General features: G+C 52.8%; 2 protein-coding genes across 2 annotated transcripts in view; one reads left to right on the forward strand and one right to left on the reverse strand.

The window, feature by feature from the left end:
- The first annotated feature begins 911 nt into the window (after positions 1-911).
- Positions 912-16,420, forward strand: EPHB4 (EPH receptor B4). Its single transcript, XM_081053705.1, has 17 exons — positions 912-1,355; positions 4,069-4,139; positions 4,367-4,654; positions 5,308-5,704; positions 6,444-6,599; positions 6,772-7,104; positions 7,432-7,556; positions 7,949-8,114; positions 9,207-9,309; positions 9,517-9,581; positions 9,697-9,810; positions 9,909-10,156; positions 12,493-12,708; positions 12,984-13,133; positions 13,542-13,735; positions 13,919-14,074; positions 15,298-16,420. The coding sequence occupies exons 1-17, from the start codon at positions 1,304-1,306 to the stop codon at positions 15,425-15,427; spliced, it is 2,964 nt and encodes a 987-aa protein (XP_080909831.1). The 5' UTR covers positions 912-1,303; the 3' UTR covers positions 15,428-16,420.
- A 2,253-nt stretch (positions 16,421-18,673) lies between these two features.
- Positions 18,674-27,532, reverse strand: part of ZAN (zonadhesin) — a gene marked incomplete at both ends in the record, with an annotated part of 32,093 nt that continues 23,234 nt past the window's right edge. Inside the window, 17 exon segments of the mRNA XM_081052861.1 lie at positions 18,674-18,714; positions 18,797-18,840; positions 18,934-18,971; positions 18,973-19,037; positions 19,861-19,912; positions 19,916-19,960; positions 19,964-20,001; positions 20,891-21,062; positions 21,137-21,220; positions 21,224-21,327; positions 21,767-21,906; positions 22,166-22,236; positions 22,238-22,277; positions 22,407-22,561; positions 23,074-23,133; positions 23,136-23,261; positions 23,264-23,304. Coding sequence (XP_080908987.1) covers positions 18,674-18,714; positions 18,797-18,840; positions 18,934-18,971; positions 18,973-19,037; positions 19,861-19,912; positions 19,916-19,960; positions 19,964-20,001; positions 20,891-21,062; positions 21,137-21,220; positions 21,224-21,327; positions 21,767-21,906; positions 22,166-22,236; positions 22,238-22,277; positions 22,407-22,561; positions 23,074-23,133; positions 23,136-23,261; positions 23,264-23,304 — 1,316 coding nt within the window.

A 27,532-nucleotide genomic window follows, 5' to 3' on the forward strand; every position in this document is an offset into this window, starting at 1 on the left:
CAGCCTCAGGAAAGACAGCAGAAACTCGGGCCCCAGCCCCAGCTCCAGGGTTCAGGGCTGTGGGCGGCGCAGAGCCCTCCCAAATGCTACAGAGAGAATGAGGAGGGTGATTTGGGAATCCACCCGTACGCCTCACTCTCTTGGACACACGTACCTTTTATTTACCTTTGCTTCCTAGACTTTTCTATACTTCTCCCTGTCTCTACCCAGTTGCTTCACTCTCTCCCCACATTTTTCAGCGCTAGGTTGAGCGCACAGTGGGTCCCCAATACTTAATGTTTGTTGAATGATTGTGTGAACGTTCGCTCCAGGATTCTCTAAGCTGAGATCGCTGCCCTGGGGCCCGCTGGGCCACCCTCCATCCTCAAAATCTTCCCCAAAACGCGGTCCCCTGCGCCAACTAGGGGTAGTGGGCGCAACCAGAAGAATCCGAAGTCCGCAGGAAAATGATTCGCACCTCTGTACCGCCCTTGGTGCTGCTCGGTGTGCTTCTCTGCTCCCTGGTGTCTGCCGGGTTCGGGCCTGCCCGGGGGTCTCTGGGCCCCGGCCCGGACACGCTCGGTCTCCGGCAGGGAGCACAGCCACTGTGCACGTCTGGGCGGTCCCCGGGCTCTGCGCCCACCGCCCCTCCCCCCTCTCCAAACTTTCTCCCAACTTCCCGACCAGCTCCACTCGGCGCCCCGCTCCGCTTCCCTCATGAATTATTCAGCAGCGCGCGTTCCAATCAGCGCGCCCGGGCCCCCTGACCGAGCCGGGGCTGGGGGAGGCTTCCCCCGCCCCCCGGGCGCCCCTCCCTCCCCGGCCAGGCGCCGCCCGGCCCAGTCCCAGCCCGGCCCAGCCCCAGCCGCCCGGCCCCGCTCCGCAGTCTCCCTCCCTCCCGCTCTGTCCCCGCTCGGGCTTCCACCCTCCCAGTCGGCGAGGAGTGCATTTGGCCCCGCGGCGCGAGCAGCGCCAGTCCAGGGAGGGGGGGAGACCGCGCGCGGCAGGCCCACCCCCAGCCAGCCAGGGCGGGACCCCGAGGCCCCGGAGGGACCCCTACTCCAGCCACGTCTCTCTCTGCGCCCGCCCAGCGCGTTCCCTGCGAGGACGCCCCGCGTCTGCCCGCCTTTGCGCGCGGCGGGGACGCGGGGCCACACCTGGGCGCCACTGCCCGGTACCGGGCGCGCCCTCATGGGCCCACTCTGAGACCCCAACCGAGAGTCACGCGCGGGGAGTCGACGTCTTCCCGCTCAAGGGGGTTCAGACCTGGGGGGGCTAGTGCCCCCCAAACTCGGATCCGATCCAACTGGAGTGAGGCGGCGCCATGGAGCTCCGGGCTCTGCTCTGCTGGGCTTCGCTCGCAGCCGCTTTAGAAGGTGAGTTTCCTTAGGGGCATCCCGCCACTCCTGGGACCCCCAAAGTTGGGCCTCGGAGTGGAGGGGCCGACCTCTCTCTACCCCAACTTCGGACCAATAGTGCTAGACCGGGCGGGGGGCGGGGAGGAGGCGGCCCAGCGGGGAGTGGAGTTTTCTTTTGTTTGGGAAAGAGATAGAGCAGGACTCCGTCCCGGGACGTGCCCCTGGCCCGACTCCCCACACTCTTACTCCTGACTCCAGGGACGCCCTTGGTAGCCTTTCCTTTTCTTCCTACTCCAATCTTCAAAACTCTCTCCAAAGTTTCTGTCCCTCTTCCCAACTCCGCCAAACAGGAGGAAAATTTTCTGGAAGAACAACTGCAGACAAGGCAGATCTTTGTGCTAGGCCGTAAACTGCCCCCCATCCCTCATTTCTTAGCATTCACACCTTGATGCTACAATTCCACACGCCTCTGTCAGGATGGTCACCTTCTGCACTCACTCTCCAAACCCCCAAATCTCTTCCAAAGCCACTGCCCCTGCGGCAAAGAGGCCCCCTTCGTGGTTCCCCCAGGCTGCACCCCAGCCCTTTAAATGCTTTCTAGACCCCAGCCCTGCCCAAGTGCTAGACAAGCTGGCATTCCTCCAACTCTGTAGGCCAGCAGAAACTGACCTGTGCAGCCCGTGTCACCCTAACTCAGCCAAACGACCACCTCCTAGTCTCTATAAATTTCTAATTTTTCTATATCCTCCTCCAAATGTTCCTTCATCTATGAATCTCTCCCCTCCCCTCACCCCCTAGAGGGGGATCCAAGAGCCCTATAAACCCTCCCCCTAACGGCCCTAATCTCCTTTCAATGAGCTGTCTTCTCCCCCCCCCTTCATCTCTTGGAATCAAAGGGGTCTCTGGGGAGGGGACCGTGAGGGGGCTGCTGAGTAGGAAAAATCAAAGGCAGTTAGAAACCCCTTTCCCCCAGGCTGGGCAGTGCTGCTCTGGGCTGGGGATCAAAGGCTGGGTGTAAGGAGAGGGGAGACTGGTCTGGCTCAGAGAAAGAAGGGTAAAGAACTGGGAGAGAGAAAGAAAAAGAAAGGCAGAGCAGAGAGAAAACCCACCAAGATGAAGTAGGATGAGAGGGAAGGAAAGATGCAAACAGGAAAAGGGAATCACTTATGATTCCTGTTACCGATGTGCTTTCCAAGCTCCAGGCCAGTGCTGCGGGCTTTATATTTCTTGGTTCCCATAGCCCTGGGGGTGGGAGGGACTGTTGTCCCATTTTACAGATGAGGAGCCTGAGGCTTAGAAGAGTTAAGTGATTTATCGAAGGCCACGTGTCCCAGTGAAGAGGAAAGATGAGAGACTGAAAAAGAAATGGGGGTGAACAGAGAGCTGGGGAGAGAGACGCGAGAGGCTAGGGAACTGACAGATCAAAGAGAGCTGGAGGAGGGGAGACCAAGATAGTGTGAGAGAAAGTGAGCTGCTCAGAGTGCCGGCGACTGCCCTAAAACAGAGACAGTGTGTAAATCGGAGACAGGAAAACACTATCCTGGCTGGAACAATGGAGGGTGGAGACGGCAACCTCTATCCACCCCTTTCCCAGAACCCGGGCATCCTGTCCCAAGCGTGCTGGGCTATCTCCCACCACCCATGGGGGCCAGGGCCTCACCTGGGGCTGGCTGGGGTCCTGCCTGATTCCTTGCCCTGATAGACATCCCTTGATCCCTGGGAGGAGGCTGCCCCATCTGCCTGCCTTCCCTTGTCTACAGCAGCCCCCAGGGGGGAGAGGGGGGCCTGGTCCCAGGTGTGCTGCCGGCTGCCTGGGGGTCCCCACGCTGCTCCTCTCAGGGCAAGCCCCCGGGCCCCCCACATTGCGATGGCCTCCAAGGGGATTCCCCTACCCTCCCTCCACTGCCTGGGCCTGTGCAGTTCTCCTAATCCCCCCTTTCCGCCACAGCCCTACCGCTCCCCCAACGCCCTTCCCCCAGGCCTAGCAGAGCCAGGTGTGTTCTCTCCCCCCCCCATACACACACCCCTAAAGTCTCCTCCCCTTTTCCCTCCCATAACCAAATCCAGATGTGAGGCCTCTCCTGGCAGGGACCAGGATGGGAGGGAACCCAAGCGTCCTGGCCTCCAGCACTTCCTCCTTTGACAGCAGCGAGCTAAAGGGGAGGGGGTGGGTGTCAAGGCTGGGCCTCAGGAGCTGAGCACCACCTTTCAGGATCTGTAGGACTAGAGTGTTGGGTCACCAATGGGGGTGGGGACGTGGAAGAGGAGTAGAGTTGGGGGCAGGGAGGCAGCAACTGGGATTGGGGAAGGGACTGGAGGCTGAGGCAGGCCGGTAGTGAGGGGTGTTCCCTTGCCTGCAGCCTTTTGCCCACCACAGGGTCAGGGCCAGGTCAGGGCTCTAGTTTAACCCTTTCTGAGCTGTTTGCTCTTCTCCCCTTCCAGTGTTTGCTTCTTTACCTCTAGAGCATAGCGTTCACCTGGACTAGACCTGGGAGTCCTGAGGGGGCAGCCTGAGACTGCCAGCTGTTAGGGGTGGGGTTGACATTCAGAGAAACAGGCCAGAAATGGGGGGGGTGCAGAGGGCAGGGCTCGCTTCCCTCCTCCTCTCTTGTCTCAGTCTGCCTGGCCCCTCCAGTTTGGAGCTGAGGACCCACCTGTCTCTGTTCCCAGGGATCTGGTCTTCCTGGTGTCTCCCCCAAGTGCTGATTGACTGTCTGTCTGTCTGTCTTAGAGACCCTACTGAACACAAAATTGGAAACTGCTGATTTGAAGTGGGTGACATTCCCTCAAGTGGACGGGCAGGTAAGAGCTGGGCCCATGGCTGGAGTTCAGGAGGGAAACTGAGGGATGAGGGGCGCCAATGCTAACTGTTTAACTGCCCTCCTAGATCACAGTAGTGGGAACGTGTGTCCTCTGAGCTCTTGCTCTCAGAGGTACCCTCCCTCAGTCCCTCCTGCTCATGACAAACACCTGCCTATTGACCTTCACCCCTTTCAGCAGCCCCCACTTTGACCTCTTTCTCCCCACAGTGGGAGGAGCTGAGCGGTCTGGATGAGGAGCAGCACAGCGTTAGGACCTACGAGGTGTGTGATATGAAGCGGGCCCCAGGCCTGGCCCACTGGCTGCGTACCGGCTGGGTCCCACGGCGAGGTGCTGTCCACGTTTATGCCACATTGCGCTTCACCATGCTTGAGTGCCTGTCCCTGCCCCGGGCTGGACGCTCCTGCAAGGAGACGTTTACCGTCTTCTACTTTGAGAGCGACGCTGACACGGCAACGGCCCTCACGCCAGCCTGGATGGAGAATCCCTACATCAAGGTACCCGGGCGCCTGAAGCTGGGGCAGGTTTGTGGTTTAGAGGCAACAGAGGGGAACATCCGAGGTGAACATCCAAGGGAAGAAGGTGGTCTGCTAGGTAGAACAGCAGCATGCAATTGGGCTGCCGGCCTGGCCCCAGGGGAGATCCCTCGGTCATTCTACTCCACTCTACTTGGGTCACCCTACATTTCCTCCTTTTTCCTACTACCCCTCACCCTAGAATGCCTTCTCTCTATCTTTTACCCACTTACTACTTGTCTTCTAAGTTCCAGCTCCAAGGTCTCCCCTGGGATGCCTTTGCTAAGGCGCCCCACCCTGGGGTCCCACGTGTGGTAGCATTTACCCCACTTTATAACTTATCTGTGTTACCTTCATTTCTGTTTCCTCGGCACTGAGTTCAGGACCTGGCATAGAGTAGGTGCTGATAAATGTGCGTGAACAGAAAGGGAGTACAGGACAGAGCCTAGACATATTGTAGGAGCACAGCAAGTATTCATGGACAATGTTGGGGCCTGCAGGAAAGTGTGGAGAGTTGGTTCTGGAACAGGAACCCAGAAGGTCAGGGAGAGGATGAGCTAGGAAGAAGAACACAGTCCCCTGGGTCCTTGGGGAGTGGAGGATAGCGACAGTGAGTCTCTTCTCCAACCTGGCAGGTGGACACAGTGGCTGCTGAGCACCTGACCCGGAAGCGCCCTGGGGCTGAGGCCACCGGGAAAGTGAATGTCAAGACGCTGCGTCTGGGCCCACTCACCAAAGCTGGCTTCTACCTGGCTTTCCAGGACCAGGGTGCCTGCATGGCCCTGCTGTCCCTGCACCTCTTCTACAAGAAGTGCGCCCAGCTGACTGTGAACCTCACCCGCTTCTCGGAGACTGTGCCTCGTGAGCTTGTGGTGCCTGTGGCAGGGATCTGCGTGGCTGATGCCGTCCCAGCCCCTGGCCCCAGTCCCAGCCTCTACTGCCGGGAGGACGGCCAGTGGGCCGAGCAGCCAGTCACTGGCTGCAGCTGTGCTCCTGGATTTGAGGCTGCCGAGGGGAATACCAGGTGCCGAGGTGAGGGTTGACATGTCCCTCATAAAGCATTGGCCATCCATGTGGGGATGGACCCTATTCTTGGATCCACTTCTTAAATTTCCATTTTGAACACTCTTTGCTCTCCTGGGCACTCTGTTCCTGGAGGGCCTTTTTTCATCCATTCCCTGCCCCACTCCTGTGCCCCCCAGCACAGTTCTGAGCCCTTTCTCTCTTCCTCACTCTCTCCTAACTACATCCACTCCTTTCTGGACATGGGAAGTTGCCCAGGGATCCAGGACTGTCCTCAGATATGGGGACCTTGTTGGGCTCAGAGGACAAAGGCATCTCTATTCTTGTTCATTGTGGTTCCTGGGTATTTTCACAGCCCATTATGACAGATGAGGCAAGAATGTCAAATACTGTGTTTGCTCCTCACCACTTCAGTATTATCATGGCTGTTACATTGGCTGCTATATCTTGTTAACAAAGAAGCGCACACATTTCTATGCCCCAGACTTTTCTTCATACTTTGATCATTGTATTTCAACTTACTTGGTTTCCTTTGTAATCCTGTGTATTTTGTGGTGTGCATTTAAAATCATTCTGAGCAAGGGTCTGGGGTGGTGTCAGGGTTGATCCCTGATCTGGAGAAGGTCATCCCCTCTTATTAGAGGTGAGGTTTCTGAACTCCTCCTGTCCTGCTTCCCCCTTTGTACTTCATCCAACCTTAAGAGCATGTTTTTGATGCATGTTTTGATGAATGCTTTATCTCTCTCAGCCTGTGCCCAGGGCACCTTCAAGCCCTTATCTGGGGAGGGGTCCTGCCAGCCATGCCCAGCCAATAGCCACTCCAACGCCATCAGCGCACCTTTCTGCCAGTGCCGCCTTGGGTACTTCCGGGCCAACACCGACCCCCAGGGTTCGCCCTGTACCAGTAAGTGACCAGTGACCCGTGGGGTAGACCCCCACCCTAGCCCCTATCCTCCCAGGCCTTCTCTTGCCCCTGGCCTGCTGCTGCCCAGCCAAGTCAGTATGGCTGCCCATCTGTCCCACTGCCCAACCCTTGCATCTGCTCCACCTCTGTCTGACTCTCTGGTCTCTTGCAGCCCCTCCGTCCGCTCCGAGAAGCGTGGTTCCCCGCCTGAATGGTTCTTCTCTGCGCCTGGAGTGGAGTGCCCCCCTCGAGTCAGGTGGCCGAGAGGACCTCACCTATGCGCTCCGCTGTCGCGAGTGCCGTCCTGGAGGGTCCTGCACACCCTGTGGAGGAGACCTGACCTTTGACCCTGGCCCCCGGGACCTGGTGGAGCCCTGGGTGGCAATTCGTGGGCTTCGTCCTGACTTCACCTACACCTTCGAGGTCGCTGCCTTGAATGGGGTATCCTCCTTAGCCACTGGGCCGGTCCCATTTGAGGCTGTGAATGTCACCACTGACCGTGAGGGTGAGACTGGAGGCTGAGGGCAGCCCATGGTCGGATGGGAGAGATGTTGGTGGGAGAAGCCAGCAAGGCCTGAAGGAATAAAAGGCAGAGGCTGTGGAGTGGGATCCCCAAGAAGTATGGAGGCTCAGGGCGTTGGGGGCAAAAGACAGAAAGAGAGTGAAAAAGCTGCAAAGGCAGGCTGGAGAGTTGGGATGGGGCAGAAAGAGCCAGAAGGAATTCTTGAAACAGCTGAAGGACCAAGACAAGTGTAGCCAGCAGAAAAGTTGGGAAAGGTAAGGGACAGACTTGCCATGCAGAAGAACCCCCAACACACCCTGTCTCTCACAGTGCCGCCCCCGGTGTCTGACATCCGAGTGACGCGGTCATCACCCAGTAGCTTGAGCCTGGCATGGGCTGTTCCCCGGGCACCCAGTGGAGCAGTGCTGGATTACGAGGTCAAGTACCACGAGAAGGTGAGACCAGGCCCTGCCCCCGGGGGTGGGGATGGGCAGGGGGACATGCTCTGTGGGTAGGACACTTGAATTGCAGGCACTCGAATTTCAGCTCTGCCACTTACTAGCTGTGTGACCTTGGACCAGCCCTTTCGTATCTCTAAGCTCAGTGTCCCCATGTGTAAAATAGTTGTAATGGTACTAACCCCACAGAGTTGCTGCCAGGATTGAATGAGACAATGGATACAAAATGCTCAGCGCAGTACACATTAGTGATCACAGAGGCCTCACCCGCCACGCTGCAGCACCGAGATGCCAGTGATGGGGGCGCAGGGCGGGAGGACGTGGGAAGAGCATTGGAAACGGGGGGGGGGGGGGGGCTCGACTTATGCCCAGCCCCTCCTCCTGGACAGGGTGCAGAGGGCCCCAGCAGTGTGCGGTTCCTGAAGACGTCAGAAAACCGGGCAGAGCTGCGGGGGCTGAAGCGAGGAGCTAGCTACCTGGTCCAGGTGCGGGCGCGCTCTGAGGCTGGCTACGGACCCTTCGGCCAGGAGCACCATAGCCAGACCCAGCTGGATGGTGAGCCTGGGAAGCAGGCATTGGGTGGGCAGTGCTGCCCCTGAAGGAGCCCCAAAATCACACCCTCATGCTCCTCTTCAGCTCAACCTCAAGGCATTTTGGCCTGGTGAGGAGAGCATAGGATGCAGAAACCCAAATCAGCATCTCGGTGTGAAGACCTGCTCAGCGGCCTTCCAGTTGTGTGACCTTTAGCAAAAACGACTCCTGAGCCCCAGCTCTCATCCAAAAAAAATGAAAATATAAGGTCTGTCTCACAGGGCTCCAAGGATTAAATGAGGTGACACCCATTAGTTGTAATATGCTGGCCCCGTGGCTTTCTAAACCTTTCGATTTTTTTTAAACAGTTTTGTTGACTTAAGATTCACATACCATACAACTCACCCATTTAAAGTGCACAATTCATTGGCTTTTAATATATTCACAGAGTTGTGCCACCATCACCACAATTAATTTTAGAACATTTCAGTACTCCCAAAAAAGACCCCATACCCTTTCCATCACTACCCAACCCCAACAAATACTAATCTACTTTCTGTCTCTGGATCAGCCTATTTTGGACGTTTCATACAAATGGAATCATATAATAGGTGGTCTTTGGTGACTGGCTTCTTTCACTTGCTGTGTTTTCAAGGTTCATCCATGTTGTAGCATGTATTAGTGCTTCATTTCTATTATGGCTAAAAAATATTTCACTGTGTGGCTGTAGCATATTTTATTTATCTATTCATCCATTGATGGACATCTGGGTTTTTTCCACTTTAGGGCTATTTAACCCTTTCATTTTTATTTAGCCTTTGGAATCTTTTGTTCAAATGGGACTTTTTGTGGTCACCAGAATCTATAACAGAACAAGGTCAAACCCACTCTGGCAGTAATAAGGCTGGGAAACTTCCTCCCTTGCCCTGGGGGGTCCTAGAGGGGCCCACGGCCTGCGGAAAGCAGTTTGAAATCCACTGTGCTTCCCCAACCCCGGCTCTCCTTTGTCTTCCCCCACTTGCCACACTGTTCTCGGGAACCACAGCTCATCCACGAGGCTGGTGCAGGGCCCCCAGGGGTGGTCGGATTCTCCTGATCATGTTTTTTCTCCCCCAGAGAATGAGAGCTGGCGGGAGCAGCTGGCCCTGATTGCAGGCACTGCGGTCGTGGGTGTGGTGTTGGTGCTGGTGGTCATCGTCATCGCCGTTCTCTGCCTCAGGTGAGGGCTCCAGGCACCTGGAGGCCCCTGGGAAACCTGTATGGATGGCCACTTGCCCTCTTGCTCCAGGGCAAGCCTCCCTCAATGCCCCAGGAGCCTGTTTTCACTTGGAACTGTCTCCTATCCCTGCTTCTCTCTTCCCGTCCTGTCCCTTTTGGGAACATAGATATGTGACTCGGTTTACCTTTTCTTCCCCATTGACTACAGGAAGCAGAGCAGTGGGAGAGAAGCTGAATACTCAGACAAACACGGACAGTATCTCATCGGGCACGGTGGGTAGGCCTATCCTGTAGGAAACAGGACTGGGGCAAGGATGTGAGCCAAGAATTAAGGGTATCTGAATACAGGGGAAGTTACTTGGCTAACGGGCCCTGAATGATTCCTCAGGTACTAAGGTCTACATTGACCCCTTCACTTACGAAGACCCTAATGAGGCTGTAAGGGAATTTGCAAAAGAGATTGACGTCTCCTATGTCAAGATTGAAGAGGTGATTGGCGCAGGTGAGAGGAAAGATCCCTGGGTACCCGGGAGGGGAATAGGGTGGGCAGGGAAGGCAGGGCCAGACCAGGAAGGCGGACCCTTGGCATCCTTCCTATAGGCGAGTTTGGGGAGGTGTGCCGGGGGCGGCTCAAGGCCCCAGGGAAGAAGGAGAGCTGTGTGGCCATCAAGACCCTGAAGGGCGGCTACACGGAGCGGCAGCGGCGGGAGTTCCTGAGCGAGGCCTCCATCATGGGCCAGTTCGAGCACCCCAACATCATCCGTCTGGAGGGAGTGGTCACCAACAGTGTACCCGTCATGATCCTCACTGAGTTTATGGAGAACGGTGCCCTGGACTCCTTCCTGCGGGTGAGCCCCCCTGCCCCCAGACTTTCGCATCCACCTGTCCTCCCCCAGCGCAGCAAAGGAGCTCAGACCCAGGACAGACAACGGATCCCACATCACTTCCCCCTGCCCTTAATTCTGCCTTCAGAAAATAATGAGTCCCTGGGACTGGCCCTTCCTTAGGCCATGGGTGGAACTGACCTCTGTGAGGCACGTGACCCTGTCATATAAGGGGTCATCATCCGTCCTTTTGACAAATATTTCCCGAGTGCCTCCTTGTGCACCAGCCGCTATCCTCAGCCCCGGGAATAAACCATGAACATCTCCTCTGCTCTGGGGGAGCTGGCATTGTAGTGGGGGAGGCTGAAAATTAGCAAGTAAACAAGCTTTTATAAAAAGTAAACAGGCAGTTTCAGATATGAAAACAAACAGGATCATGGGAAAGTGGCTGGTGGTGAGGGAAAAGAGCTTATTTTATTTTTGCCACTTTAACAGGCTTTACTGAATTTTATTATTTTGTTAACTTTACGATGCATTTTTTTTTTAAATCAAAACATTTTCTTACAAAGCAAAATAACAGTGCATTTGATAAAGTTACAATTCCTTGGTATTCTCTAATGCCCAGTCGATATCCACATTTCCCCAGTTGTCCCCAAAATCTCCCTTACTGCTGGTTTATCCAAACCACCATCCAGTTCAGGATCAATCTTTTTTGAGCGTCTTCCAAATCCAGGAGAGTCCCTTGTCATGACCGTGACATTTTGATGAGCTGGACTATTTGTCCCCTTGGATGTCTCATCTTGTGGATTTATCAGCTTCTTCCCTATGGGGTCACTTAGCTTGTTTCTCTGTATTCCCTGTAAGAGAAGCTATGTCTAATATTTTGATATACTCAAAATTAAACGTTGGTAGCCAGCCTACATTGAGGGTGCTGTGAACGTCACATGGCACCTCATCAGGAGACACAGGCCACCTGGCTCTCACCATGAGTGATGCTGAGGTTGACCTGGAGTAGTGAGATGACCTGACCCTCCCTGTGGTCACTGGCGGCTGTTCCCTGACAAATCCCGTGCAGGGAGGGGAAGGGGCTGTATGTTAGAAGTGATGACATTTGGGTAGATGGGAAAGAGCCAGCCTTGAGAAGATAGGGAGAGAAGTGTGTTGGGGGCAGAGAGTAGAGACCAGGGTGGGCAGGAACTTGGCGTGTTCAAGAGGCAGGAAGGCAGGTGAGGCTGAACCCAAAGAGCAGAGGAGCCATAGTGGAGCCTAATGTAGCTAGTGGCCTGGACACATGGGCCTTGTGGCCTTTGTCAGGAATTTGTATTTGATTAGAAGTTCGAGAGGAAGACGTTGGAAGGATTTCAGTAGGCATGTGAAGTGATTCAAGGAGATTCCTTGGATGGGTGCTGGGGCACAGAAGCGGAAGGAAGCCAGGAACCAATGAGGAGACTGGCAGTCATTCAGGCCATGAGGGTTGCAGTGGGGTTCAGAGAAATGGTTGGATTGGGGATATATTTTGGGAGCAGGGCCAGCAGAATTTGCTAATGGATTGTAAGTGGAGGGTGAGGGAGAGAAAGGAAGGAATCACGGAGGCTCTAGGTCTATATCCTGAGTATCTGGCAAGTGGTGTTTTCATGAACTGAGATTCAAGGCCTGGGGTAGGTGCAGGCTTAGAGGATGGATTCAGAATTAAGTTTTTGGACTCTGTGTCCCTGGTCCTGCAGGGCTGCCAAGAGTCCCCTGCATGCTAACTGAATCCAGAAGATGTGATTAGTTAACCATCCATGACTGGTTGGCTTACCTGGTAAGAGCAAACTGTAAAGGTCAAGGTCAAGATTTAGACCTGGTTTTGGTTCTCTGGTTACTTAGATCATACCCAGATTCCTCACTGTTCTCTCAGTTGGTCCAAGAAGGCTGAGCATGATTTTGGCTGGATCAGCAGAAAAGCATCTCCACCAGACAGATAGCTCAGAGCACACTATTGTCAGAACTCTGTTGCTGTTGAATAAAAAGAACACATTAGATCAAAAGCATTTGTTGAGTATTTTCTGGGTGTAAAGCCTCATACTAGGTTAAATGAAAGACAAATTGTTAAATCTGTCCTTACAATCTAATTAAGAGACTGAATGCATATATTTGAAACAGGAACAGTTATAAGCATTGTGTCATTAGAGTATAGTAAGAACTCAGAGAACTTAGGGTAAGAGAAGGTAGGAGGGCATCTGGGAAGTCTATGGGCCTGCTTTACAGGTGAGTGTGAGATGGGTCTGGAAGTGCCAAGTGCGATTCAGAAGGTGGAAGAAGGGAGAATGGAGGGTGACCTGTCCTAACCATGCCCCTCTCCCTTGTCTGGTCTCCAGCTGAACGACGGACAGTTCACCGTCATCCAGCTGGTGGGCATGTTACGGGGCATTGCCTCAGGCATGCGGTACCTTGCTGAGATGAGCTACGTCCACCGAGACCTGGCTGCACGCAATATCCTGGTCAACAGCAACCTGGTCTGCAAGGTTTCTGACTTCGGCCTGTCCCGATTCCTGGAGGAGAACTCTTCCGACCCCACCTACACAAGCTCTCTGGTGAGGCTGGAGGACTGACATAGGAACGAGGAAGATTGGAAAGGTGGGAGGATGGGGGTTTGACAGGTCTGATCCAGGGACAGGATGTAGGAGCAGACCACAGAGGGGGTGGTCAGCTTAGAGAACTCAATTTCTGAGCGTCCAGGAAAAGAATGGAGTTGGGAAGCTGGACCCAGAAAGAAAAAAGGCTTGAGCTGGGGGAAAAGTGAAGGCCAGGGTCAGAGTGCCTGGGTCCTGTGAGACCCTCAGCTCATCTTTGCTTTCCTCATCTTCAGGGAGGAAAGATTCCCATCCGATGGACAGCCCCTGAGGCCATTGCCTTCCGGAAGTTCACATCTGCCAGTGATGCCTGGAGCTACGGGATTGTGATGTGGGAGGTCATGTCATTTGGGGAACGGCCATACTGGGATATGAGTAATCAGGATGTAAGTGTCCCACAGTCCTACGAAGCTTTCTTGGAATGGCCTCACCTGGGATATGGGGTGGTGTTCCCAGAGAACTCATCGCTGCTGTTTCCTTGAGATGATGGGGGTGGCACAAAGAAGAGTTAGTTGATCTTTGTACCTCAGAGTTTGATACAACATGTCTGGTCACAGAAAGGCACAGGGATGGAGGGCCAGTTGGGAGGTTACACATCTGGACCATAGCCCAAGTGCTGCTGGGGCGTTGAGCCACAGCCAACCTGGGCCCTACCCAGAAAGACCCCATATTTACCATTCGGGGGGGCTGTAGCACTCATCCCAACATCTGTTTGGGATGTTGCCATTTCCTTGGGGTCCTTTGGCATCTTCATTCTCCCTGGACATCCTCACCCAGTGCTTCTGTCATTCCAGGTGATCAATGCCATTGAACAGGACTATCGGCTGCCTCCTCCCCCAGACTGCCCCACATCCCTGCACCAGCTCATGCTGGACTGTTGGCAGAAGGACCGGAATGCACGGCCCCGCTTCCCCCAGGTGGTCAGCGCCCTCGACAAGATGATCCGGAACCCTGCCAGCCTCAAAATTGTAGCCAGGGAGAATGGCGGGTGAGAATGGGCCCTTCTTCCTACACTCCGCCACCCCTACACCCGAGAACCTCCCTTTCCCCCCAAAAGTACCTGCCCCTTTTGGTGTGGATTGTCCCTGTCTGCCTCTCCAAAGCTGGGCTCAGCGTCTCCCCCCAACACGGCCCTGGTACTCAGTCCATTCTCCCCATCCTTGCCTCCTAGGGCCTCACACCCACTCCTGGATCAGCGGCAGCCCCACTACTCAGCTTTTGGCTCTGTGGGTGAGTGGCTTCGAGCCATCAAGATGGGACGATATGAAGAAAGTTTTGCGGCTGCTGGGTTTGGCTCCTTCGAGCTGGTCAGCCAAATCTCTGCTGAGTAAGTCGTGGCAGGAGCTGAAGATGGGGGTCAGAGCCAAGCAGTCAGAGGGGCACCCGGGGATCTGAATCTGGCCCACAGATTCAGCAGGGGCCTTTGGGATCAGCTCCTGGTATCAATTGTTTTCTAGAGTCCCCCCAAAGCAATAATAGCTGCTGGGGCCGACAGCCCAGGGAATCTTCCAGGCCAGCTGTGCCCGCCTCACCCCCTTGCACCATCTCACCCCTGGGCCATCTTGCTCTCCGCCTGGCAATCTGTATCTATCTTTGTGCATCAATCTGCATTCCAGACCCGCTCTCACATTAACAATGTGTCAACTCTGGATGTTTTCCCACCCATAAAAGGAGAAGATTGGACTAGGTTTTGGAGAACCTTTCCAGCTTTAATGTTAAATGGTTTTATGGTTCCAGTGCTTCCCAAACAGTTTTTCCCTAGTTGGCCTCTCTCTGGTACTTCTTTCTGCCTTCCCACTTCACTCCCAAGGCCTCTCCTGGCCCTAGATTTGCATAACAGAAATAGAAGGAATAGAAACCTGGAACCAGGGTCCAGGAAACCCTCTCCTTGGTGGGGCAGGTCACAGGCCAGTCTGCTCCACTGGACCGGGGTGCTCTCCTCGCAAACTGTTCAGCCTCGCCTTGACACAGGTTCTTGCTCTCCATTTCCCACCTCTTCTTTTTTTTTCTTATCTCAGTCTCCAGGCGTCAGGATGGAGTGGGGGGAGGCAGTTTGTTTTCCCCCCTCCCCTCCCTTTCCTCTCCACCCAGCCCTTCCTCTCTCTGGCCTTTTCCTTCTGACTTCTCCTTTCTTCTCTAAAGCAATCTGTGCAGCCCCTTCCCCCAACCTCACTTTGTGGGCTTTTCTCTCTCTTTCCTCCTCCCCTTCTCCGGTTCTCCGCCTTAATCCTTGCTGGGGCATCCAAGCTGCAGCCCCTACCTCCCGCCTCTCTGCCTCTCTACCCAGCCCCCTCGGCCCTGGCCTGCGGGATACCTAGCCCCAACCCCTACTGCGGCTGCGCAGGAGGACTGCGGCCTGGCTCGTAAATCCTCCGGAAACTACCCGGCAACTATGACGAATGCTTCACTCCCACACTGGCCTTCCTGATTGGCTGACAGTTCGGAGGCAGTGACCAGGTTTCTGCCGCTAAACTAGGAGAGCTGCCGCTAAGCTAGGAGAGCTGCCGCAAGAGCTCGGTGGCCTCACCTTGCTCTCCGTTCTTCCCCCAGGGACCTGCTCCGAATTGGAGTCACTCTGGCAGGACACCAGAAGAAAATCCTGGCCAGTGTCCAGCACATGAAGTCCCAAGCCAAACCTGGAGCATCGGGTGGGTCGGGAGCACCAGCCCCCCAGTACTGACCTGCATCTCCTCGCCTGGCCCCACAGCTCTGGAGCTGCTGGAATTCCAACGCCGGGGACACAGCTCTCCTTTTTTGGACAGAGTCGGGTGGGGTCCCAAGAGGCCCCATCCCTGCGCCTCACTGGATTGCACTTTGAACCCATGGGGGTGGGGAGCTGGCAATTTGGAGAGACAGGATTTGGGGATTCTGACATGTGGGAGGGTAGAAATAACATGCCCCCCAGGTGAGGAACCCCACACCAAGAGTGTGGGATCCCTTCCCTCAGGATTGGGTATGACCAGAGGGAGAGGAAGGACTCCTAATTTGTCGACTTCCCAGGGGTGGTTGGATGCAATCCCCACAGACTCCCTCTGATCCCCAATTAGGGCCCCTGGGTGCCCCTCCTCACCTTGAAGGGCCACAGCCCTGCAGACCTTGCAGACCAAAGAGAAGAGGGTAACAAGCCTGTGAGCTCGGGAGTGGAGCGCCGCGGCAGGAGGCAGGAAGGGGTGTCATGCATGGCTCAGTGACAGAATCATTGGACTTGGATGTCCCAACCTTGCTGCTGTCTCCACCGAACTCAGTTTTCCCTTGTAAATGCCCCCCCCCCATCAGCTGCCTTCATATTGAAGGTTTTTGAGTTTTATTTTTTGTTTTTGGTCTTATTTTTCCTTCCCTTCCCACCCCCGTTTTTGTTTTTTGTTTTGTTTTTCTACCATCTTTGTCATAACTTTGTGTTGGAGGGGACCTGTTTCATTATCGCCTCCTTTGCCCACATTGAAACAGGAACCCATCCTTGTGTCTATTTCCAGAAGAGTGCCTTGGTCACGCCATAAGCCCCTGACATTTCCCTGCCCCACTAGGTACCCCCAAGCTGTGTCCATGAGGGGGTGTGGGGGGGTGAGGTGGTGGTGGAAACCAGAGACAGACACCGGTGCTTGGAGGGGTTCTTAAATTATATTTAAAACAATTTCTTTTTTTGTATAAATAAAAAAAAAGGGAAGTGTCACATCTCTGAGTGTGATTGGGAGTGGGGCATGGAATAGACTTCTAAGGAGAGTGGAGTCTAGGTATGGAGGGGTGGGAGGTCTAGAGACAAGGCTGTGGGGGGCTGGGTGCTTAGTTCCCAGCCCCAGAGTGTGTTTGAGGTGGTGGGGTGCGGGCAGTAGGAGATGAGTCATTGGCAGCTGCTTCTAACGCTCCAGATGGCTCTGCCAACAGCCTGGGGCACCTCCGGGGTGGGGCTGCCCCCTCACTCCTCTGCCCTGGGTTCCCTAGGCTTGGGAAGGGGCTGTGTGAGGCAGGAGAGGCCTTGAGCTCAGCTCTGCCCTACAGCCCCCAGAAGTGTGTGTGGGGGGCATCCACTGGGGTGGGGGTCCAATCAGATGAAGGAGACAGATGCAGACCAGATGTTGACAGCTGAGGTTGGTTTAAAGGCAACGAGGGGGAGAATGTCTGCATTGGCAGTGGGGGAGGGTCAGAGAGCTGAGGTGGAGGACGAGGCCTCCCACATACGTACACAGGCTGGGCTGGGTCCGGAGGACAATTCCCCCTTTCAAGATGCTGCCCAGGCAGGTTTTTGCAGCCTCTTGGGAAGGGGAGGGGGAAACCACCTGAGTTACTTCCCCTCACTTCTCCCTCTGAAACAGGAAGATGAAGACGGGTGTGTGTGTGGGGGGTCAATCCCCATTGTCTTTTTCACCATCTTCTGTTTCCTTCTTTGCCCCAATCTGCCTTCCTTCTGGGACACCTGCAGGGGCAGCCCCAGATGGGGCCAGTTTTATTTAGCTGGAGCAGCCCTGCCATTTCTGTATCTCATTTGCCCCCTGTTGTTGTGTTGGGGTTGGTGCAGGGCCCTAAATCACAGCCTCTTCCCTTCCTAGCCCTGGAAGCCTCAGGCAGTAATCCCATCCCCAATTTCCTACCCATACAAGCCTCTGGAGTCCCTAATACTCTGGTCCCCTCCCTTGATTACATATTGACTATATTTTGTGCCGCCAAGAGGGGGAGGGAGGGACTGTCTTGCTAAGAATGGAGGGGGTCTGTGTCCAGAAGGAGGAAGTCTATCTGGAGGATGCCTACCCAGGCTACCCACTTCCCCTGCCAACCAGACATCGGGGCTAGAGAACGTGACCATAGCTGGCCAGGGGAGGAACAGGTCAAGCGAGCAGGGCATAGATGAAGAACACACAAAGGATTAAAGACCAGGTGAGGGTCTGGTCAGATCTGCAGCAGGAAGCCCCACAATACCAGGTTCAAGCATGGCCATCCCCGCTCTAGAACCCCTGAGCCTGCCTGCCACTCCCAGCTTGAGTGTGAGCTCTTCCCCCCAGCTAAGGGGAAGGGTGGCTTAGCCAGTGTCACCCCTCCCTCCCCAGAGTCCTTTCCCCACCCAGGTTAGGTCTCACTTCCTTAAAAGAAGGTGGCTGGTCATCTTGGAGGATAAGCAGAGTAAAGATACCTTTTTAGAACCCAGAGTGGTACCTGATTTGGCATCCTCAACCCAAATCCTCTGTCCTTTGGGGCCCTGCCTCCCCCAGGCCTCCCCCACCCATTCAGTTGACAGCCTTCCTTCTTAGAATTCAAACAAATTGTCCCAGCCCCTTCAAATAAAGACCTGCCCAGTGGGAGGCACCAGGTAGGGGAAGGGTCAGAATGTTTGCCCTTTGACCTCAGACTGAGGTGAGCAGGTCACTCCTACTGGGTTGGAACTCTAGACTTCTGAGCTAGAGGTCCCAGACCTCACCGGCATTTGCCATCCTAATGTTTAGGCCCTTTTGGGAAATGGATGCGAACAGAAGGTGGGCCAGTTCACCCTTTGGAAAAAGCCACATTCCCCATCCTTAGCCTCTGCCCAGTGACTTGTCTCATCATTAGAAATGTCAGACACCTCAGAATCACCTTTCACTACTCCTGATGGGGAGCACAGAGGCCAAATCCTCTGAGAAAGAGGATTCTTTCTTTTTTCTTGAAAGGGGAAAGGGAGAAAAGTGGTCTTTTCTCCTGTATTCCAGAAGCCAGAGGGCTGACCACCCACTCCCATGTGGCTTTGCCTAAGGGACAGAACCTGTCACCTCCTCAAGACCTCCCCTCTGGACATTTTGTGGGGCACTGAGCCCCAGGCCCCCCACACACCTGTCTCCCTCATACCAGTATTTCTCCCCGCAAAACCCACCTCACAGACCTTTCCTCCACCATGATCCTGTGGAAATTCACATTTCAAAAATAAATTCTTTTATTTTATCTCTCCTTTTTTGAGGACAGTTCAAAACTGAGGGACTTTGAAGGCAGGCTCTGGAACAAAGTCTGAAGAGAATGCGAGAAAACCTGTGTTAGAGGCAGACAACTCCCAGAGCCCCACATTCTGGGCAGTGGAGTTGGTTCTTACCTGTGTCTGCCAGCCTGTCTCTGTTCTGGCTCTGCATTTTCTCCCTAGGGGGCGGTGGGGAACAGAGAGGGTCAGTGCCCACTGCCCATGTTCACTCCCCCCAGCCGCCCCTCCTCATTTCCTCTCCCAGAACTCACCTCTTCCTCCTCTTCCTGGAAGCATATTCTTGGGTCAGTTGCCAGCACTATGACCACCCCAGGCACCAGCATTCCCAACAGGATGGCCACAAAGTTGGACACTTCTGGGATGGGATAGGAAGGGGGTGGGGGAGGAGATTCTCCCTTTGGTCTTCAGTTGCCATCCTTAGGGGAACGAATCCTCCTAAATTCCTGATGGTGGCTGGTTCTCCCTCCAGCTGGCTGTCAGCCCCAGGGGCTCCAAGGTCTAGTGCCACCCCCCAGGAACATTTTCTATTTCTGGGAACACAACTCCATAAGCCTTTTAGGGGGATGGTCATCCAGTTGGTCCCCTGGAGTCCAGAGCATCACCTTGACCAATGCTTCTCAGAGAGGTACCCTAGAATCATTTCCATCAGTCACTTGGGAGCTTGTTAAAAAATACAGATTTCTGGGCCTACTTTAGACCTGCCAAATCTGAATCTCTGGCGGTGAGTCCCAGAATGAAAGTATTAAACAAGCCACCCACCCTGCCCCAATCTTAGGTAATTGGAGAACCACGGGCCCAGAGGCTCAAGGGAATTGTAGTTTTGGATGGGGAAAAACACTAAAAGGTCCTAGAGTGATACAAGAGGAGAAACAACAGTGAGGGTGAGGCATATAGATCTCAGAAGACAGCTAGAGTTCAGAGAGAAGATTCAAGAGATGGGCACAGGGATTCCGAGTAGCTGAGAACTCTTGTCCTGCTAATCTGTAGGGGTCATGTTATAATATTATATATTATTATATATTCTATAATATAGATTACATTAATACTACATTACCCATCTGTTATATATCTATAACACATATCGATTAGATGTGAACATTATATACATGGAATAATGCTGTGGCAGTTGTTGGTGGGGAAGGGGCTATGAGATACACAGCCTGGGATGAAGTTCTTACCTGGCTTTTTGGAAAATGGCGCATCCTCAGGCCCTGTGCAGAGGTCTCTCCCCTAACCAAGTTCACACTCACAGGTGAAGTGGGTGCCCAGCTCCTGACATCACCCATCATTCTGACAGGGGTTCCGTAGACACAGGCTTTCTATGAGGATGGAGAGAGTTGCGGGGGGGTGGGTTCTGGGAGGACACCCACAGTCAGGGAGAGGGGAATGGGACCCCAGGGAATAAAGCAGCAGCTTCCGTTCCTGGCTCTGTACTCACTAGCCCTGGGCTCTGGGGAAACTGTTCACCCTCTCTGAACTCCATTTTTCTTACCTATAAAATGGGGAGACTGGGGCCGGACTGGTGGCTCATGCGGTTAGAGCTCTATGTTCCTAACTCCAAAGGCTGCCGGTTCGATTCCCACATGGGCCAGTGGGCTCTAAGATTGAACACAGCACCTTGAGCTGAGCTGCCCCTGAGCTCCTGGATGGCTCAGTTGGTTGGAGCATGTCCTCTCAACCACAAGGTTGCCGGTTCGACTCCCTCAAGGGATGGTGGGCTGCGTCTCCTGCAACTAGAAAACGGCAATTGGACCTGGAGCTGAGCTGCGCCCTCCACAACTAAGACTGAAAGGACAACAACTTGACTTGGAAAAAAAAAAAAACAACAACACGTCCTGGAAGTACACACTGTTCCCCAATAAAATCCTGTTCCCCTTCCCCAATAAAATCTTTAAAAAAAAAAATGGGGAGACTATACTTGCCACCTGGTGCTGAATAAGGACTAAAGGAGATCATGGAAGCTGATGATTAGAAAAGGCTCTAGCGCAATGCTCAGCAGGTGGTGGAAGCTCAGGACACATCACATCCCTACCCTTTGCCTCTCCCCAAAAAGGAAGGGACTGAGTGAGAAAGAGCAGGATTAAATGGCACAACCTTTCTGACATCAAGACGGAGGAGTCCCAGGCATAGGACTGGGAGGGACAGCCCTCTGTCCAGGGAACTACAAGGTATGGAGGCAGCTTAAAGCCAAGGGGCGGTCTAGCTCACCTCGCAAGCAGCCACGAGTGGGGTTCCCCAGGGTGCAGGTCTCCCCAGCACTGCAGCTGAAGAGCTCACAGAGCAGGACCTCTGAGCTGCCACAGGTGCAGCGCTGAGAGTAATCCTCTGTCACAAAGCTGTCACCCCGCTGGAAAGGGGAGAAGGGACCAGGAGGAGAAGGTCTGGTTTTCCTTCCTTAGCTGGCTCTCCCTCTGCACCTCTGTTCCCCAGATCCTCCTCTCTGACGTGGTACTAGATGCCATTGTTGGTGCAGCCGCAGAGGACCAGGGGAAGGCTCCAAGCTCCACTATAGACGTAGCCTGGGAGGCTGGTATAGCCTTACACACAGGGACCCTCGCAGTCCTCAGGGGTTGCCAGGGTGGCACAGGAGGCGGAACAGGGTGTCATACAGCTCTGATAGACAGTATTGGCTGGACAGGCCAAGGCTGAGGGCACAGAGTCACAGTCAGAAGGTGGCCAGGGTGGGGCCGGTCTAACAGATGTGGGGTGTGTGGGGCTGGAGGAGGACCAAAGTCACCCATAGAACACAGATCAGTATAGGCAGGTAGCCAAATAGTAGACTGGCTCTGAGTGTCTCTTTGTCTGTGATGTGAAAGCACGGGAAGGAACTAGAGAAGGAAAGATAGGCATTGGTGACAAGCAGTGGGATGGAGTGATGGGGTGGAGATGAGGCTTCCCAGGCAGAAGCGGAGAGGGCTTAGGTTGGAAGGACACTGACATGGTGAGAATCGAGGACTCCATAGTGAGAATCAGGGAACCCAGACAGGAAGCCCCTCGTGGGGCAATGGTAGTGGCACACAGCTGAGCGGGGGTACAAATGGCTGGGGGTCAGGAGCCCGCTGTGGGGGAAGGGCAATGCCTCACCACAGTGGCTGTGGCCGCACCAGCTGGCCAAGGTGATGCCTGCCTCCTGGCAGATCATGGCATACCCACCGAGGACCTGGCAGCGCAGCTCTTCCTGCTCTTTGGGGTCCTGCGTGACACACATATCAAACACACAGTACCTGGGGGAGCAGCGGGGACAGTGGGGGTTGTCAGAGGTGGAGAGGAAGAGGCAAGGACACCTAACCCTGCAGAAAAGGACCTGGAAACCCCAGCAAAAGGACATCAGGCTGTGTGTGTGTGTGTGGGGGGGGCTGTCGGGGGGCGGGGTCAGAAGGAACCGAGGCCACAGAGAGAGAGGTGAGCCAAACAGCACAAATCAGAGATGGGCAGAAGAATCCAGAGAAAGGCAATTCACAGTGTCCTGAGCTCCTGACTCACTTCTGGAAGGGCTCTGGAGCCACAGTCTGGTGACAGGCAGCAAAGGGGCGCTGGGGGTCCACCAGCACCCTTACATGCCTGGGTGCTGGTGATGAGCTCCAGCTCATCATGACTTGCAGGTGGCCACAGAACAGGGGAGAGCCAGAATGAGAACCCGAGCTGACTACCTGCCTGAGCTCGGCCCCTTCTCTCTCCAGAGCTTCGCTGCCTCAGGCCCTCTGGCCTCTCTCCATCTCCTCACATGCCTCCCTTACTGTCAGGGGAACATCTGCCATTGCCATTGGAGTTGGGCTGGCAGTAGAAGCCAGAGGGGCAGGTGAAGGGTCGGCACTGAATGGCTCCTGCTCTGCAGGTACAGCTCTGGGTGCAGGCACTGGAGAGCCAGGTCTTTTCCGCCTGTGAAAGCCACAGGAAGAACAAGGGAATGTTGAAGGAAGTGCCAGTTCTCCTTCCTTTTACCCCTTCAGCCAAGCCAGCTGTCTGAATGGCTTAATTGGCATAGGCCACTGGCAGTTCTGGCGTCATCCACATGCTTGTGTCTCTGTACCGCCCTCTAGAGGCATTGTGCTTGGTTTACACATATTGTTCAAGAGGTACTACTGGGCCGATCTTACAGAAGAGGAAACCGAGGTAGCAGGTTCACTGAGTGGTACCATCAGGATTAAAACCCAGGCCGTGCTCCTCCACCACACTGTGCCGCATCTCAGGAATTTGGATTCTTCAAATCCAAATCCAAACCATGTACCCCCAGCCCCAGCCTGGCTGGAGACCACCATGCCCTGTCACCATCTTTCACACCCCAGGCAAGGCCAGCCATCTGGGTGCCCCAGGCTGATAGAGGCTGAGGAAAGGAGAAAATGCCATCCTCAAGGTGTGCTGTCCTCAACCTTCTTCTGCCCCCCACTTACGGGGACGGAGCCACCCTGGGCATCCCTGCAGTTGCCCATCCCTGCAGTTGAGTCCGGAGCTCACCTTGTTGCTCACTGAGCACATAGTAGTAACCAGGCTGACAAATGCAGCCCTCCTTGCAGGTGGAGGGGACTTTGGTATCCTTGCACTGGCCTTGCAGGTCCCAGCAGGAAGGTGAGCAGGGGGGGAAACACAGGTCCTGTAGGTGCTGTGGGTGGGGCATTCCAGAGCTGGGGAGGGATGTAGGTGGGGGTAAAGACTTAGTGAGTAAAGGCCAGGCCCTGAGGAAGAAGAGTGGCTCTCCCAGTTCATCTGGGAGACAAAGGTCAGCCAATAGCCGCTGCATGACCTAGATCAATATGGTCAGTAAATGTGTGGCATGCATGTATGTACGAAGTGTAACAAAAGCACAGAGGAGGGAGCTACTCTCTTTTGAAGGAGTTAAATAAAGCTCTTTAGGCAACAGTAGTTGTCAACAAATAAAAATGGCATCCACCGTGTGCAGGAAGTCACTCAGCGTAGGGACTGCGTAGGGATAGCTTCAGAAGGACTGTGACCAGCATGGCCACATATGGCTTTGGCCCAGAGCCCCAGCCCACCACCCACCTGCACCTGGTGGGTCCTGTGGTCCTGTGGGGTGCAGCAGTACAAGGACAGGAAGAGTTTGAAACATAAAGATGTCTGTTCTCCATAAGTTAATTTATACATTTAATATGATCCCATAAAATACACCAAAAGGATTGTTTTGTTTTTTAATAGGACAAGATTATATTCAAGTGGAGAAGATGATATAAACAAATCAGAAAAGCCAGGAAGACTCTAAAAAAAAAAGAAAAAAAGAAAGCAGTGGGTACTGATTGTCAGAAATTAAAACACATTTTAAACTCTCAATGATCACAACATTGTGTTATTGTAAGTGGAGAGAGATGGAACAAAGGAAGGGGAGAAAAAGCCCAGACAGGGACCCAAATCCATATGGAAATTTAGTATAGGATAAATTGTGGCATTTCAGTCAGTGGGAAAAGAGAGACTAGTCATTAATGTTGGAAAAAAATAAAAACAAAGTTGGTTCATATCTTATACTACACACCGGGATAAATCCAGATGGGTCAAACATTTGAATATTAAAAATAATGAAACCACAAAAATTACTAGAGCAAAACATGGGCAAATTCTTTTTTAACTTCAGAGTGGGAAAGGCATTTGTAAATTTGACTCAATGCAGAAAACATAAAACAAAGACTAATATCTTCAAACACACACACACGACGGTCGGATAATTAAGTTTGTGAACTCATCCTAGAAAAAGTGCTATTTACCTCATTGCTGAATATCACTACGGTCACCTTCGAAATACTTCCTTTGGGAAACTACGCACTGACGCCAGCACCTAGTCCACCCTTCAAAGCAATTTTGGAACTCTTTTTCTGAAATGGCCATCAGAGCTGTCGTCATATTACCCTTCATGTCCTAAATGTCATCAAAATGTCTTCCTTTCAATATTTCCTTTGTCTTCAGGTAAAGAAAGAAGACATTGGGGGCCAGATCAGGTGAGTAGGGAGGGTGTTCCAATACAGTTATTTGTTTACTGGCTAAAAACTCCCTCACAGACAGTGCCCTGTGAGCTGGTGTATTGTCGTGATGCAAGAGCCATGAATTATTGGCAAAAAGTTCAGGTTGTCTAACTTTTTCTCGCAGCATTTTCAGCACTTCCAAATAGTCAACTTGGTTAACTGTTTGTCCAGTTGGCACAAATTCATGGTACAAATTCTGATATCAAAAAAAGGTTAGCATCATCGTTGCAACAAGTTCTCGAACTTAACTCATACACTAATAAAGAACACTCTCTGTAATAGATAAAGAACTCCTATAAAATATTTTGAAAAGATCAACAACCCAGAGGAAAAATTGTGACTGTCTGAACAGATAGTTCACCGAAAGGGAAATTCAAATGGCTCCAAACATATGAAAGAATGTACAACCTCACTCATGACAGGGAAATGCAAATTAAGACTCTTTTTATTTGTCCCTTATCATATTCGCAAAAATCCAAAAGTAAAAGTGTTCGTGAGGCTATGGGGAAATGGACACTTTCATTCGTTGTTCGTGAGAATATAAATTCCTCACTCCCTGTGGCAACATCTTTCAAAAGTACAAGTGGACACAGTCCTTGACTCAACAATTCCACTTCTAGGAATTCATCCTACAAGTAGTGACACACACATAGAAAATCAGAACTGCATAAGGTTATCCACTGCAGCAATGTTTGCCATAACAAAAGATTGGAAACGGGCTGGCCCGGTGGCTCAGGCGGTTGGAGTTCCATGCACCTAACTCCGAAGGCTGCCGGTTTGATTCCCACATGGGCCAGTGGGCTCTCAACCACCGGGTTGCCAGTTCAACAACTCGAGTCCCGCAAGGGATGGTGGGCAGCGCCCCCTGCAACTAAGATTGAACACGGCACCTTGAGCTGAGCTGCCGCTGAGCTCCCGGATGGCTCAATTGGTTGGAGCGTGTCCTCTCAACCACAAGGTTGCCGGTTCGACTCCCACAAGGGATGGTGGGCTCTGCCCCCTGCAACTAGCAATGGCAACTGGACCTGGAGCTGAGCTGCACCCTCCACAACTAAGATTGAAAGGACACCAACTTGACTTGGAAAAGTCCTGGAAGTACACACTGTTCCCGAATAAAGTCCGGTTCCCCCTCACCAATAAAACCTTTAAAAAAAGAAGATTGGAAACAACTAGAAAGTCCAATAAATTATGATAAAAGAATTATGATATAATAATGGAATATTATGCAGACACAAAAGAGAAGGAGACATGGTTTTCTGACACATGGAAGAGAATATCTGATGTGGAAGGATCTCCAAGATAGATTGTCAAGTGAAAAAAAAAAAAAGTGCAAAACACTGTGTCTCAAATGCTGTTTGTATAAGAAGAAAAGGAAAATAAATTTGTATTTGTTTGTATGTGCACAAATAAAAGACCTCTGGAAAAATACTCAGGTACTTGTAAGAGCAGGCTGAGAACTGGGCCCATGGTGTCAGGGTGGGAGGGAGACTTTTCTCTGGGACTCTCTTAATACTTTTAAAGTTTCTGAACCATTCCAAAATGGAATTAGGTAGTGGAGACAGTTGCAGAACTTTGTGAAGATCCTAAAAACCAATGACTTGTATATGAGGTCTGACAATTAAGTTCACAAACTTGCCACCGTGCGCTGACATTGGCAGCACTGTACAAACAGCTTGGTAAAGTTTCATAACTTTGGTATATCAGTGTCTCACAGCTGTGTTCATGACGACGTGTGGCGGTGTCTTGCTGAGTGGCGTTCATTATTATTGTTGCGTGTTTTTGTGTGCCATTGCGAGAACGTCTGAGCTTGAATTAGAGCAATGAACAAGCACTAAATTTCTTGTTAAACTTGGCAAGAGTGGAACTGAAATCAGAGACATGTTAGTCCAAGTTTATGGGGATAATGCCATGAAGAAAACTGCAGTGCACAAATGAATTAAATGTTTTTCTGAGGGGAGAGAAAGCGTCACTGATGAAGAGAGATCAGAGCAGCCAGTAATGAGCAGAACTGACCAAAACATTGCAAAAATTCCTCGAATTGTGCATCAAAATCACTGGCTGACTGTGGGAAGCATAGCAGACCAAGTAAACTTCAATAGAGAAATAATTAGAAAAATCTTAATTGAAAATCTTGGCATGAAAAAGGTGTGTGCAAAAATGGCCCCAAAGGAGCTCTTGCATCGCAGCAATGCACCAGCTCACACGGCACTGTCTGTGAGGGAGTTTTTAGCCACTAAAAAAGTAACTGTATTGGAACACCCTCCCTACTCACCTTATCTGGCCCCCAGTGACTTCTTTCTTTACCTGAAGATAAAGGAAATATTGAGAGGAAGACATTTTGATGACATTCAGGACATGAAGGGTAATATGACGACAGCTCTGATGGCCATTCCAGAAAGAGAGTTCCAACATTCTTTGAAGGGTGGACTAGGCGCTGGTGTCAGTGCATAGCTTCCCAAGGGGAGGACTTTGAAGGTGACCGTAGTGATATTCAGCAATGAGGTATGTAGCACATTTTCTAGGATGAGTTTGCGAACTTCACTGTCAGACGTAACTGTGCTTTTAAAAGGGTGAATATTATGGTATGTGACTAATAAACTTTGTTTTTAATTTAAAGGAAAGTGCTAAAGAAGGATGTCTAGAAGTCTGCCAGGAGGGAAGAACTTTCCAGGTGCAGGGAGCATAAAAGGAGCAAAAGGTGTGGAAAAGCAAGGCCTGTAGGGGGTATGGGGTCCTTTTGTGCAGGTAATGGCAGGCGCACAGGAGAGAGGTGAGAGGAGAGGCTGGGACAGTGTGCAAGATATCATACATCTCAGACAGCAGCATGGACTCAATCTTTCGGGCAACAGCCATGCAGAGGAGTGGCCAATCACATGTCCTTTGG

This window comes from Rhinolophus hipposideros, assembly GCF_964194185.1.
Source record: "Rhinolophus hipposideros genome assembly, chromosome: 7".
Classification (NCBI taxonomy): Eukaryota; Metazoa; Chordata; class Mammalia; order Chiroptera; family Rhinolophidae; genus Rhinolophus; species Rhinolophus hipposideros.

What these genes read in the sequence shown, in the direction of transcription:
- EPHB4 (XM_081053705.1), top strand. Translation starts at nt 1,304, where the DNA reads ATGGAGCTCCGGGCTCTGCTCTGCTGGGCTTCGCTCGCAGCCGCTTTA. An exon ending in GCTCGCAGCCGCTTTAGAAG is followed by an intron (nt 1,356 to 4,068) that starts GTGAGTTTCCTT and finishes TGTCTGTCTTAG; the next exon opens with AGACCCTACTGAACACAAAA. An exon ending in CCCTGGACTCCTTCCTGCGG is followed by an intron (nt 10,157 to 12,492) that starts GTGAGCCCCCCT and finishes TCTGGTCTCCAG; the next exon opens with CTGAACGACGGACAGTTCAC.